We start from the raw sequence: 13,489 nt of genomic DNA, 5'->3' as shown, positions 1-13,489 counted from the left end.
GTGGACCCTTTATTTTACAATGTATTATGAACTTTGTAACTCAAAGATTGATGTCGTTCTCCCAGATTGGAGGTCGGAGAGTCAGGGTGCAATATATCCCTATGAATGATGCTCATACTATGAGTTAAGAGCATCAAGAGAGGGGAATGAAGGAGGAAACAGACAGAACAGGCTCCACCTTGAAAGCAGGAGTCCATCTTGGGCCGGACTGTGGACTTTGAGCTCTATGCCCAGTATCTATGGAAACGACAAACCAACAGGAAAACCAGGCCCCCCGACCCCCGGATGAAAGAGCCCCAGGGCTCATACCTAGACTCTCTGTTGCCTAAAAGAACACCCTAATTATCTGTGTAACCAAATAGAATAAATTCTATCATGCTTATTGGGGTATGACCACAGGCCTATTGATAATTGTCCCCTGTTAACTACCTAGGCTTAAGGCATATGAATCAGGGTTAACTTTGATTATACTTTCTTTTCCTTTGTTCAGACTAGTTTCAGGGAATTTGGGGAGGTGGGTTTGGGCACATACACCTAGGGTATATAAGGTTTTCAGAAAAACTGGTCAGGGTCCTTGGCTAAGAGGAGACTCTGCCCTGGGCCCGCAGGTGTAATAAACTGCACTCCACTATCTGCATTGTCCTTCTGAGTGAGTTTGTTTCCCGGAACACGTGGCTACAGCACTGTCCCCCACGGCGCTGAGCGACGTGAGGACAGAGCCCCGCCTGGGTCATCTCGGCCCAGAGTGGAGTGGATGACGACAGACGCTCGGTGTCCTGCATGGGGTTTGGGCCCCCAGTCTGAACCCAGGCATCTCCAAGGAGTTACAGCTTCTCACACACTTCCGCGCCCCCACCCAGAGTGAGCACAGGAGTGGGGGTGAAGCCTAGAAGCTCTAAGTCCTCCAGCCAGGAGGAGAGGCCACAGAGAGGAGGCTGGTGGGGAGGGATGGCATGTGCCCACAGGGCAGGTGGGCCTCACTAGACCTAACGGGGTCACTGGATTCATCCTCGCTGCCCGGATGGCTCGGCTGGCCTAGAACCCCTGGGTTGCCCCCCTGATGCTGTGTCCTCCTGAGAGGGGCTGGGACAGGCACGCAGGGAGACCAACAGATGTTCATGACCCAGCCATTCAGGGAGCTGTTGGGGACATTTATTCCTCAAAGGGGCAGGCCCAAGCTTTGGGCTAAGGATACCCTCCCCTCCCCCTTAGTTAGAAACACTCTCTCCTCGGGCTCTGAAGCAGCAGAGTGGGCCCCCAGCCTGCACCAGGGGCCCCCTGGAGGCCCTCAGGAGCCCCCCACAGTTGAAGGCCTGGACATGTGGTGGGTGTCATATTTTCTCACGAACACCAGCTCCCCTGGGCCAGAGATGGGCGTGCTCCCGCAGGTGTCGTACCTGGGTGGGTGTGGAGGGGAGGGGAGAGACAGAGAGGATGGTGAATGGACAGCCCAATTGAAATCTGATGGCCATGGCTTAGAGCCTGGAGTGCTGTGTCCCTAAATCTGAGAAAACGCAGCTCTGTCTCCCCCCTCTTTGTCACGACCCCGCCCCCATGGTCTCCTCCACTCCCCACACCCAGGACGCCTCCACAACAGCATCTGCGTTTCCCCTGATCAAAACCGGCCACTGGCTCTCTCTGGCCTTCAGGATACAGCTCAGCCTTGAATCAAGGCCCAGGCCTTGGTGGCAACTCTTCTGCCCCCAGACCCTCCCCACTTGCTTCCCTCCCCCTCCTCTCCAAATTCTCTTTAGGGATCAGATGTCTCTTTCCTCTAGGAAGCCTTGTGGACATCGCTTTCCCCACCAGGCCCCCGCATCTGAGTTCTAAATGAAGCCTTGAGCACTCAAGTCAAAGCTCAGCGCTTAGAGGAAAAACAATTCACCTCCATCCGCCTGGACCGTCTGCTCTGTGCCCCCACGTGCAATTCTAGCTCTTGCCACCAGGGGGCAGATGGTGTCCGCTCAGAAAATGTGGCCCCACCCACCGGCTCCACCCATCAGCGGGTGTCAGGCAGGCAGAGGGACGAGGGAAACAGGGGTCAATGAGCCCACAAGCACACATACTGGCTCTAGAACGCTGGGGATCCCTTGATCAATAACTGTTACCCCTGTTTGGCCTTCAGGGAAAACCTCTCCTGCAGAGCTAGCAATGGGGAGCAGGGTTGGAGGCCTGGATCGAGGGGAAGGGAAGAGGCGGCCCAGGTCAGGGACCCCACCCTCCCAGGGGAGCCTCGACCCTGTCCACGTACCAGGTGAAGATGAGCAGGGCGAGGAGGGCAGCGAGGAGGACGGCCAGCAGGACGGACAGGATGGCAATGATGACCACAGTGCCTGCGGTCTGGGGCCCTGGGGCAGCCTGGAGCACCTCGGCTGAGGACGCCAGGGGGTGCCACAGGTGGGTAGGGCAGGAAGGGAGGAAAGAGATCCGACCTGAGAAGAGGGACCTGGAACAGCCCCCAGACCAACAGCCTCCCAGCCCAGCCGGGAAAGAATGGGGCGGGGGCACAGGCTGGGAGAGGGGCTCTGACGGACTAGGGGCTGGCCCGTTCCTCCCAGCCCACCCCCAGGCCTCCTGTTGGCCCTGCACACCTGGCCGCATACCTTGCTGCAGGCGGGTCTCACTGGACCACTCTGTCTCAGCCATGGGTCCCCTGTCACTCATCACCAGGAACTTCACTCTGAACAGGAGATCCAGCATTGGGGGTGCGAGTCCCGGGGACCTGAAACCCTCCCACCCTGGTGCCTGTCAGTCTGTCTCCCTGACTCCCAGGACCTGGGAGGAACAGCCTGGAGCTGAAAGCGCAGCCTTAGAGTCCACCGGAAGGGGCTCTGATCCCAGTCGTGACTGTCTCCGCTGTGCGGCCTTGGGTGCATGGCCTGCCCTTTCTGGGACCCTCAGTGTTCTCACCTGGGACAGTGAGTGGAATGGGCTAGGTCCCCCAGCACAGAACATCAGTGAATCAAGTCCTGAGTGAGATGAGATGGGGCCCACTCTGACTGGATGGGGAGACCCCGCCCATGTGGTCCAGGTGGCCCATGGGGTGGGGGCTCGAGCTGGGGGCGGGGCCTCTGCTCAAGAAGACTAGACAATTCACCGCGGCCTCCCTGGTCCCCTCCTGCCATTGGCAGAACTGGAGCCACGCTCCCAGGCACCCGGGCTCAGGCCTGGACACAGGCAGGAGCCTTCCACCCCCGCCCCAGCCCAGCGCTCACCGGTAGGGGCCGGGGCCCGGAAGTGGGCGGTTGCAGCCTCTTGTCCTCGGGGAGCAGCGGGTATCGTTGCCGACGCGCAGGACCCGGAGCTGGTTGCTGGGCGGGCCGCCGGGGTAGAGAGCCCGGCTGGCCCTCAGTGTGAGGTAGTAGCCCCGCTGGGGGAAGTCGGCAGGGACCGGGGTGTCCTCCACCTTCTGTGGGGCCGTGAACTTCTGCGTGGCTGAAGGTGGCACCGAGGGTCAGACGGTGGGGGTGGCCACATCCACCTACCGCCTGCTCCCCCCAGGCTCACTTCACAGAGGGAAAAGCAAGGCCCCGGCAGCACCCACCGTTGCTGTGGGCCACCACTAGCCAGATGGCGTCAGAGTCGGAGATGCTGGGGTGGCTGAACTGGCCCCGCGGCTGCTCCAGTGTGAAGGTGGACTGGGTGAGCCTCCCTGCCAGGGTGGCACTCGAGAGCTGGGGCACGTAGCTGATGCGCTCTGGGCCGGGTGGGGGCAGAGAAAAGAGACTCAACACGATGACCAACTCCTCATAGTCTAGTCTGGAGGCTCACAGTCCGGGAAGCCCCATTCTGAGGGGGGAGTTAGGGCTTTTCCTGGGGGTTCTAATCAGGCATTAATCAGGAGGGCTTCTTGGCATCCAGCCCCTGGCCCCTGCCTTGGGAGCCTATTAGGGGTGGGCACCATTGGCGGTCAGGGGGAAGCCTTGCCCCCTGGAGTCACCAGGGTCTCAGTGAAGTACAGGGCAGATGGAGGTTCCAGAGGCCCCTCCCCAAGCTGCATAGTCAGTTGTGAGAGAGGCATCTTAGGTCTTGCTGGGGTGAGACTCAGATTTGGGGAAGCCTAAAGAAGCACAAGCTGGAATCAAGATTGCCGGGAGAAATATCAATAACCTCAGATATGGAGAGGATACCACCCTTATGACAGAAAGTGAAGAGGAACTAAAAAGCCTCTTGATGAAAGTGAAAGAGGAGAGTGAAAAAGTTGGCTTAAAACTCAACATTCAGAAAACTAAGATCATGGCATCTGGTCCCATCACTTAATGGGAAATAGATGGGGAAACAGTGTCAGACTTTATTTTTTTGGGCTCCAAAATCTCTGCAGATGGTGACTGCAGCCATGAAATGAAAAGACACTCCTTGGAAGGAAAGTTATGACCACCCTAGATAGCATATTGAAAAGCAGAGACATTGCTTTGCCAAGAAAGGTCTGTCTAGTCAAGGCTATGGTTTTTCCAGTAGTCATGTATGGTTGTGAGAGTTGGATTGTGAAGAAAGCTGAGCGCCGAAGAATCGATGCTTTTGAACTGTGGTGTTGGAGAAGACTCTTGAGAGTCCCTTGGACTGCAAGGACATCCAACCAGTCCATTCTAAAGGAGATCAGTCCCTGGGTGTTCTTTGGAAGGAATGATGCTAAAGCTGAAACTCCAGTTCTTTGGCCACCTCATGCGAAGAGTTGACTCATTGGAAAAGACTGTGATGCTGGGAGGGATTGGGGGCAGGAGGAGAAGGGGACGACAGAGGATGAGATGGCTGGATGGCATCACTGACTTGATGGACGTGAGTTTGAGTGAACTCCGGGAGTTGGTGATGGACAGGGAGGCCTGGCGTGCATTCATGGAGTCGCAAAGAGTCAGACACGACTGAGCAACTGAACTGAACTGAGCCCAAGCCTGAACCCTAGGCTGGACTCTGGCAGAGCCCAGTGACCTTGAGCTCTGACACTCTCCGGGCCTCAGTTTACCCACCTCTCGAGTCTCCCCAGCTCCACACACATGGTCCAGGTTGGTTGGTTTGATGGGAGGCGTGAATGGCTTGGTGGGGGGGGGGGGTGGTGACACAGGAAGACCCCAGGCCCAGACGTGGGGATGGGTCCTGGCTCAGAGCGCGGGGTGACCTCTCCTCACCTAGAGCTCTGCACCTCCCGCCCACCTCAGACTCCCTCCCCTTTGGGAACCTGTCCCCTTCTCAGCCTCCCACAGCCCTGTCCAGCCTTCAGGCTCTGCTCAGAGAGCTCAGAACCCCTACTTCCTCTCCGGGCCCCCTGAGGTCAGAGCTCCCCCTCCCTCCAGCCCCAATTGCTGGAGAGCTGCAGAAAGATGAGATGGGCTAGGGAAGTTTCCAGAACCCTCTTCCTCTTTTGGTTCAGTTCAGTTCAATATGATTCATTTCTATTAAATTCAGCTAAGCGCCAAAGGTTCAGGGTTAGAACCTCCCCTCTCAGAGCTCCCGGCTCTGAGGCCCAGGGCACCCTGCATACAGCAGGTACTTAATGTTCGTGCTTAACAGAGGAGAAAGGCGCAGAGCAGCAGCAATGGGGGTTGGGGGGTGTGTGTCTAAGTTCTTCCAGTTGAAGAGCCTGACAGTGAACTATGCCTGTCGCTCCCTTGCAGAGCTTCCTTTTGGAGTGTTATCCTTAAAGACTTCTTTAATTTTTTTTAATTAAAAAAAAAATGTTGGGGGGCCACGCTTGCAGGATCTTAGTTCCCCACCCACCCCCTGCAGTGGAGGCACATATTCTTAACCACTGGACCGGCAGGGAAGTGCCCTGAAGTCCTCTTTAAACCTTTCCTGGGGACATGGAGGAGGGGAAGGAGGGAAGCCACTTGGTGACAACTGGGCTCGGGAGACAGGGGACGAGAAGCCCAGAGAGGCAGGAAGCGCTCCTTGCTCCCCTGTCTTGGGGGGCGGGGGCACAGGTGTCTGCCTTGTGCCCTCTTCTGGTGGGCTGTCTCCCCTGACCCATCTGGGACCCAGCCCCAGACTCAGGACTCAGACGCAGGAGGCAGCTGGGGAAGGTGGGCTCTGTCTTCCGGAAGCCTGAAGCGTGGTGGGCACCACCCCCTCCTCACCCCACCCACGCTGCCCCGACCCTCACTCACCCAGGCTCATCCCCATCTGGAGGCAGGCCAGCAGCAGCAACAGTGCCATCAGCAGCGGAGACTGTCCCCTGCCAAGCCCCATGGCCAGAACAAGCGTCCAACCGTCTGTCTGTCCAAGGGTCTGTCCGCAGCATCCAGAGCCCCAGAGGCTCCGCTCCCTGTGCTGGGATGGGGCAGCCGCTTCTGGCACCTCCTGCTGCCCCTCCCAGGTGCCCCCTTCTCTCAGACAACTGGTCGGACAGGTTTAGGGGCTGAATCTGTTGGCCCTAAGGATTTGGCATCGCGAGGGAGGGGTCTGAACAGAATAATTAGCTGTGCTGCCAGACCAGCCCGGGCACCCACCCCCAACTCCAAGAGGGCCTGGCCAGGGAGGGGCCCCGGGAGGGGTCGGCAGCCCTGGGTCCAGGCAGCCCCAGTGGCAGTTCTGCCAGGCCCTGTGGAATCTCCTCATCCAAACAGTTCTCCAACCTGGCACCCAGGGCTCCCCATGGGCACCCTGTGCGGAAGGGAGTAATCCTCATTTCCTGGATGAGGCACAGAAAGCGGAAAGGGGGGCTTGTCTAAGATCACCCAGCCAGCTGGGGCAGACCCCAGAATTGGAGGATCACCCCCAAGGCAAGCCTGGGGGCATTCAGGGCACTCCCTGCTGCCTGGCCCCGGGAGGGGGCTCCCCACGGCCCCCCTGTGCGGAAGGCAGTAATCTTCATTTCCTGGATGAGGTACAGAAAGAGGAAGGGGGCTTGTCTAAGATTGCTGGGGCAGACCCCAGAACTGGAAGATCTCCCCCGCAAGGCAAGCCTAGGGTGACTCCCTGCTGCCCTCCTGCAGCCTCACCCAGGGAGGGGCTCCCCCACATCACCCTCCCTCCTCTCCTTATCCAGGTGACCTCCTCTCTCCTTCCTCCATCTCTGGCCACTGCCAGAGCAGGACAATCCCCCCTCCAGACAGAAGGTTCTTGGCTGGGGCCCAGGGCTGGTGGGTGGAGCATGAACCGACCACCTCTCACCTGGACTGGAGTAGCCCCCCTCATGGGGTTCTCTGCTCCAAGCACAGGGACCCCACTCGGCCTAGCTCCACAGCTGACCAGAGCCACCCTCTTAAAACTCAAACTCCTTTGGGGGACACTTGAATTTTAAAAAAACAATTAATTATATTCCTTAGTCATTATAATGCATTTGATTTATATCTCTATATAATCAAATATATAATCTAGTTGATTGCCAGCCCACCTGAACTATCTTTCTTTCCCAAAATACTTAAAATGTGCAAATTGTTTATTGCAGTGAACTTGAAAAAAGGAAAATATTCCTACTGACACTATGTTATTACCTAGTAGACTTTTTTCGACCAACTGTTTACTTGGACTCGCTAGCAAATGGTCGCAGACTTTGCAGGATATGAACATTACTGCCTTTCACCAGTGACTGACTCAGCCTCAAGGGAGTGTTAGTTGCTCAGTCGTGTCTGACTCTTTGCGACTCCATGGACCGTAGCCCACCAGGTGCCTCTGTCCATGGGATTCTCCAGGCAAGAATACTGGAGTGGGTTGCCATTTCCTCCTCCAGGAATCTTCCTGGCCCAGGGATCGAACCTGGGTCTCCTGCATTAGCAGGCAGATTCTTTACCATCTCAACCACCAGGGAAGCCCAGCCCCCAGGGAACTGGGGGCCAAAACCAGAGGGGAAAACTCAGGGAACAGGATTTCCCGGGTGGTCCAGTGGCTAGGACTCTGTGCTCCCAATGCAGGGGCCTGGATTCTATCTCTGGTCAGGGAGCTAGGTCCCATAAGCGGCAACTAAAGATCCCGAATGCTACAAGTAAGACCTGGCACAGCCAAATAAATGAATAAATATATTTTTTTAAGTATCTAAAGGGGGAGAGGAGGCAGACAAAGTTGGGGTAGTCCAGGTGTTCATGGGGAGCCTCAACCAAAAGGCGCTGAGACACCCTCTCCCAAGGCCTCTCGCCTCTGTGTCTTGGCTCAGGCCAGGCTCTCCCTGGAGGGTCCTCACTGCCTTGCGTACCCAGCGAGCTCTTGTCCTTTGGCCCTACCTACCCCAGGGTCCGGTGTCACCAAATTGGCCTTGGTGCCTCCTCTTAAGGCCCTCCACAGCACCCGACGTGCACCTCCATCCTCTTATACACTTGTTGCAATAAAATGTATTGTTTCATCAAGTGCAGCTCTGGCCACACCTGGCCCTCCTCCTGCTGGAAGCTCCTGGAGGCAGGAATCCCCCTCCTTTCCCCACAGGATGGCCGGGTGGAGGGGGAGGGCCCCCGGGTCTGGCATGGGGTGTGGGGGAGGCCTCCACAAAGCAGCCACTTCGGCGTGCTGCCGGTTACACGGATGGGCTTCAGATGCAGGTCATCCTGTGCTTGACGTTTAGCCATGAGACACGGAGGTCGTGCTTAGACTTTGAAGCAGAGGTGTGGGCCTCTCAGAGGACATGACCTGCTGCTGGGCCTGGAGGCAGAAGAGAGGGGGACATGAGCCGGCAAGTCCCGGGCAGACCCAACCCCGGAAAAGCTTCTTTATCTCGCCAGCCTGTTATTACAGAAATGGTCACACCTGGGAAAGTTGGAAGTCTATAGAACAAAGAATGCCCTTATATACAGTCCCTACCCAGATTCAACAACTGTTAACATTTTGCTATACTTGCTCTCAAGCCTCTCCCGTGTGTGTGTGTATGTGTGTGTGTGTGTGTGTGTATGTATACACACTATGGGAGAGTATAGTATATACGTGTGTATAGTATACACAATATGCTTCCCCGGTGGCTCAGCGGTAAAGAATCCACCTGCAATGCAGGAGGTGCAGGAGATTTGGGTTTGATCCCTGGGTTGGGAAGATCCCCTGGAGGAGGAACTGGCAACCCACTCCAGCATTCTTGCCTGGAGAATCCCCGTAGATAGAGGATTGTATCTGTAGCCTGGCGGGCTACAGTCCATGGGGTCACAAAAGAGTCGGACACGACTAAAGCGACTAAGCACAGTATATACATATGTGTGTGTATAATATATACACACACACTAAGTTACTCTCTATACATCAATATATACCTGCTACTGCTGCTAAGTCGCTTTAGTCGTGTCTGACTCTGTGCAACCCCAGAGATGGCAGCCCACCAGGCTCCCCTGTCTCTGAGATTCTCCAGGCAAGAACACTGGAGTGGGTTGCCATTTCCTTCTCCAATGCATGAAAGTGAAAAGTGAAAGTGAAGTCGCTCAGTCGTGTCCGACTCTTAGTGACCTCATGGACTGGAGCCTACCAGGCTCCTCCATCCATGGGATTTTCCAGGCAAAAGTACTGGAGTGGGCTGCCGTACTTACATGTATATAAAACATATATATGTATACTTACAAAAAGTATGTATAAATATATATGTATACTGTATATATTACACTTACATATATTTTAATATAATGTACAGTAATAAAAGTATATAGATTTACTTTTTTCTTCTTTTTTTACTCTTCTGAAAGGCAGCTGAAAGCAGCCATCTGAACATGGGAGGAGCCGGCTTTAACCTTTCGAAAGTACATTCTTGCCCATCGACTCATCTCAGATCCCAGAAGCAGGCAGGCAGGCCTGACTATTAATCTCATCATACAGATGAGAACAACGGGCCCCCCAGGGAGAGGAGCTTTCTCGGCCCTGTGGACGGTCAGTGGTGGGGTTGGAAACCGGCCCCCTTTTCATCTGTTTAACCTAGGGGCCGTAGGAGCAAAGGACCATGCATCTCTCTCAGTCTGTGGGCCCCTCATTACTGCTCTGCACAAGGTCTTGCTTTTTTTTTTTTTCTAATCTCTTCCGGCCTTCTCTATCCTATTTCTGTGCTCCCCGAGGCATCGACTCTCCTCAGTTCGGTGTGTGTCTTTGCATCAGTTACCTATGGCTGCAGTGACGTGCATTAAGGTCTTTGTCTGTGGTCCCCAGCACGCAGCTCACAAAGGAACATCCTTGGTTCCCTGAAATAGCCCCGGAGTGATAAAGGTGAAATGGCTGTTTTGTTTTGTTTTCTGTAACAAGCCCCTTTCAACCACACCTGAGTTTATGTTGCTATGATTTTGGAAAGCCCCTAGATAATCACAGGAGGGGGGCTGGTTGCCAAGGGAACCAGCCACGTGATCAAGAATTTGCAGCTTCATCCCCCGACCTCTGGAGAGGGGGGAGGGGCTGGAGGTTAGATTTATCATCAGCTGCCGAAGGTTTAATCAATCATGCCTATGTAATGAAACCTAAAAAAAAAAAACCTCAAATATTGAAAAAAAAACTAAAATACTGAAAAATCAGCTCTATTTCTACTGATTTGAAATGCTATTTTCAAAAAATTTTCTCTGTTTAGTTGTGTCAGGTCTTCATTGACTCATGCGGGATCTTCCATTGCATCCCAGAGACTCTCTAGCTGCGGCTCGTGGGCTCAGTAGCTGAGACACACGGGCCTTAGTTGCAGCAAGCGGGCTTAGCTGCTCCACAGCATGTGGGACTTTAGTTTTCCAACCAGGGATCAAACCCACGGCTCCTGTATTGCAAGGCAGATTCTTCACCCCTGGCCCACCAGGGAAGTCCCTGAAATGTTCTATTTTTAATCACAAGTCACAGGCGGGGGCAACCCTCGATGCCCTTTTCACTTGATCCAGGTCAAGGTCCCATATGTCCGCAGGGCGATCCTCCCCACGGCCCACCCTGGGGCGCCAGCCGGCTCCGTCTCTCCCCCCAGGCCCAGTGCTCCTTCCCAGACCCACAGGGCCTGAGGAGTCCCCCTGGTCCTGCATTCAAACTGGGGCTTCTGCAGGGGAGCCAGTGTGAAGGGGCTAGAATGCCTGGGGGAGCCAGGGAGGGCTGCAGGGACAGGTGGGACACACCGAGCCCTGGGGAATAGTCTATTCCCAGGGACCTACCTGGCTCTGTACCTGGGGTCACTTATGGGACAGGGTAGGGCCTGACCCGAGCCCACTCTCAGCCCATTCCCCACCCCCTGCCCCGAGGGCTCTCCCACTGCCCTAGGCGCCTAGATTCAGGGCTCAGACAAGGCACAGGGACTGGAGGGCGAAGCTGAGCCTGACGGTTCCATGCAGCAACATCTCCACTGGGGAGCGGAGGAAGGGGGGCTGAGGACTTGGAGGGAGAGGCCAAGATGATTAATGGGGCATTCCTGTCTGTCCCTCAGCGGGGAGAGGTCGGAAGTCAGGGAGAAGAATAGTTGTCAAGGGCGACGCATTCTTCCTGGGAATAACTCCAGCCTGCGTCACCCCACAGGCAGTGGGGTTTCGGGGAGGTGGGGACTCGAGTGTCTGTGCTGAAGGAGCTTAGAGATGGTCACTCATCTGACGGGGGAGGGGAGACTGAGGCCAGCAGAAGGGGGCAGGGCTGCCTGCCGGGCTCACCTAGAGGAGGAGGAATCAAGGGTGACCCCTGGGCTCCTGGGGTCAGGCTGGGAGTAGTGGTGGTCGGTGGGGAGGGGGCCAGGACACGGCTGCAGTGGGCCCTGGGGAGGAGAGGAGGCAGGGAAAGCTGGGCCAAGGGGCCAGCGTGAGACCGGCCCTTCCTGCCTCCAAGCCTCTGCACACACTGTTCCGGCAGCTCTCACCATGGCCCCCTGCCCTGCGTACTCTACCCCATCCCTGCTCATGTCCCCAACACTGTGAGGGTGGGTGGATCAGTCTGCTCCACCCGCCAGGGCAGAACGCCCCAGACCAGACTGCTTAACAGCAGACCTTTACATTCTCCCAGTTCTGGAGGCTGGAAGGCCAAGATCACGTGGGCAGGAGTGGTGTCTTCTGGACCTGTCTCCTTGGATCGTCCCCTTCCTGCCTCTTCACCTGGTCTGTCCCCTGCAGCACCCCGGTGTCTCTGTGTCCTAATCTCTTCTTATAAGGGCACCAGTCTGATGGGGTCACATCCTCACCCTCAAGGACTTAATTACCTCTTAACTTCATTATCTCTTTAAAGACCCTCTCTCCAAATACGGCCACACTCTGGAAGGCCCCTGAAGGCCCAGCGCTGAGGACTGGGCACTTTCACTGCAGGGGGCACAGGTTCCATGCCAGTCGAGGGAACTAACTAAACAGTCATGCGCTGAGGCTTCAACATAGGAATTTGGAGGAACACGGTTCCGTCTGTAGCGGTCGGCTCCCCGGCCCCCTCCGTGAGTGGGACTGGATCTGACCCTCCCTCTGAGAGGCCTGCAGGGTCTCTGGGCTGGGTCCCTTGACCTGTTGTCCTGCCCAGCAGCTGCCCCTCCCCCTTCTGAGGGGACAGGTGGGGGTGGGTGGGGTGGCCAGGCTGCAGAGTGAGCAGCGGGGTGTGGCTCTGTCCATCTGCTCCTGTTTCACGTCGGCCCCTCCCGAGAAGGTAGTGCCCGCCCCACCCTCTGCCAGGGGCCTGGCAGCTCCCCAGGCTGCTGTGGGCAGGACGGGAGGGGCCCCAGGGAACCCAGGAAGCAGCGGGCTGGGGGGGCCAGGAGCTGGACTGGCCCTCCCTGCCTTCCAGCTTCCTGCTAAGGACAGCAGGGCGGGGCAGCGCTCTGCAGAAAGTGCTTGAGTCGCCATCCTGCGGAGGCACCAATGAACTGCCCCTCAGGCTGGGACACCGGCCCTGGGGCCCTTCCTAGGAGGCAGAGAGTCACAAACCCCAACAAGGCTCTGAGGAACTCCAACATGAAAGGAAATTCTTTCCGTGAGCACAAAGCCAAACAGGAACGGGCTTCCCCAGTGGCTCAGTGGTAAAGAATCCACCTGCAATGCAGGAGCTGCTGGAGACACGGGTTCGATCCCTGGGTTGGGAAGATCCCCTGGAGGAGGGCATGGTAACCGACTCCAGCATTCTTGCCTGGAGAATCCCCATGGACAGAGGAGCCTGGCGGGCTACAGTCCATGAGGTCACAAAGAGTCAGAGAGAAGTGAAGCGACTTAGCACACACGCACCACAAAGCCATCAGGAGCTCCTCGTGTTCCCCCAGCACCTGGGGCCTGGCCACCTTCCCGGGCATGACGGATGGTTGCTATTCTGACTGCCTCCTGCAACGCCCTTCTTATGTCCGGGACACAGCCCCCACCAGCCAGCACTACCCAAATGATGTCTCTGCTCGGACTGGGTCCCCTCACCCCCACCCAGGACCCCCCGACCATGGTGGGGGGTGCGGAGCCTGTATCTGCACCTCCCCCTGCATCACCCAGAGGGTGGAACGTGCCAGGCTCCTAGGGCACCCACATCAGCCCATTCTGGCCGGTGTGAGGGGGTTTTTTATAAAACAGGCAACAAATATGTATTAAACACCTACTGGGAGCTGGGCACTGTGCTAGCTCTAGGGGGCGCTCTGGTGAGCAAAGCACATGTGGTCCCTGCCCCGCTGGAGTTGAGAGTTTAGCAGAGGAGATGCAAAAGCTGG

At 56.5% G+C, this 13,489-nt stretch overlaps 1 protein-coding gene across 1 annotated transcript; it reads right to left on the bottom strand.

Annotated features, from left to right (window-relative positions):
• Nucleotides 1–1,111: 1,111 nt before the first annotated feature.
• On the bottom strand, nt 1,112–6,273 carry UPK3BL2 (uroplakin 3B like 2). Its single transcript, NM_001168011.2, has 6 exons — nt 6,099–6,273; nt 3,545–3,697; nt 3,216–3,435; nt 2,604–2,680; nt 2,252–2,372; nt 1,112–1,397 (listed from the first exon to the last, which is right to left on the bottom strand). Exons 1-6 carry the CDS (start codon nt 6,178–6,180, stop codon nt 1,289–1,291), a joined length of 762 nt encoding a protein of 253 aa, NP_001161483.2. The 5' UTR covers nt 6,181–6,273; the 3' UTR covers nt 1,112–1,288.
• Between the last annotated feature and the right edge of the window lie 7,216 nt (nt 6,274–13,489).

The sequence above is a fragment of the Bos taurus genome, chromosome 25 (genome assembly GCF_002263795.3).
Source record: "Bos taurus isolate L1 Dominette 01449 registration number 42190680 breed Hereford chromosome 25, ARS-UCD2.0, whole genome shotgun sequence".
Taxonomy (NCBI): Eukaryota; Metazoa; Chordata; class Mammalia; order Artiodactyla; family Bovidae; genus Bos; species Bos taurus.
The sequence above is the reverse complement of the archived record's forward strand: the minus strand, read 5'-3'. Positions and strand labels throughout refer to the sequence as shown.

Coding starts and splice junctions, on each gene's coding strand:
- UPK3BL2 (NM_001168011.2), bottom strand. CDS start 6,180: ATGGGGCTTGGCAGGGGACAGTCTCCGCTGCTGATGGCACTGTTGCTG. Junction 3,698..6,098: donor CCAGATGGGGATGAGCCTGG/GTGAGTGAGGGT, acceptor CACCCGGCCCAG/AGCGCATCAGCTACGTGCCC. Junction 1,398..2,251: donor GCCCTGCTCATCTTCACCTG/GTACGTGGACAG, acceptor ACACCCACCCAG/GTACGACACCTGCGGGAGCA.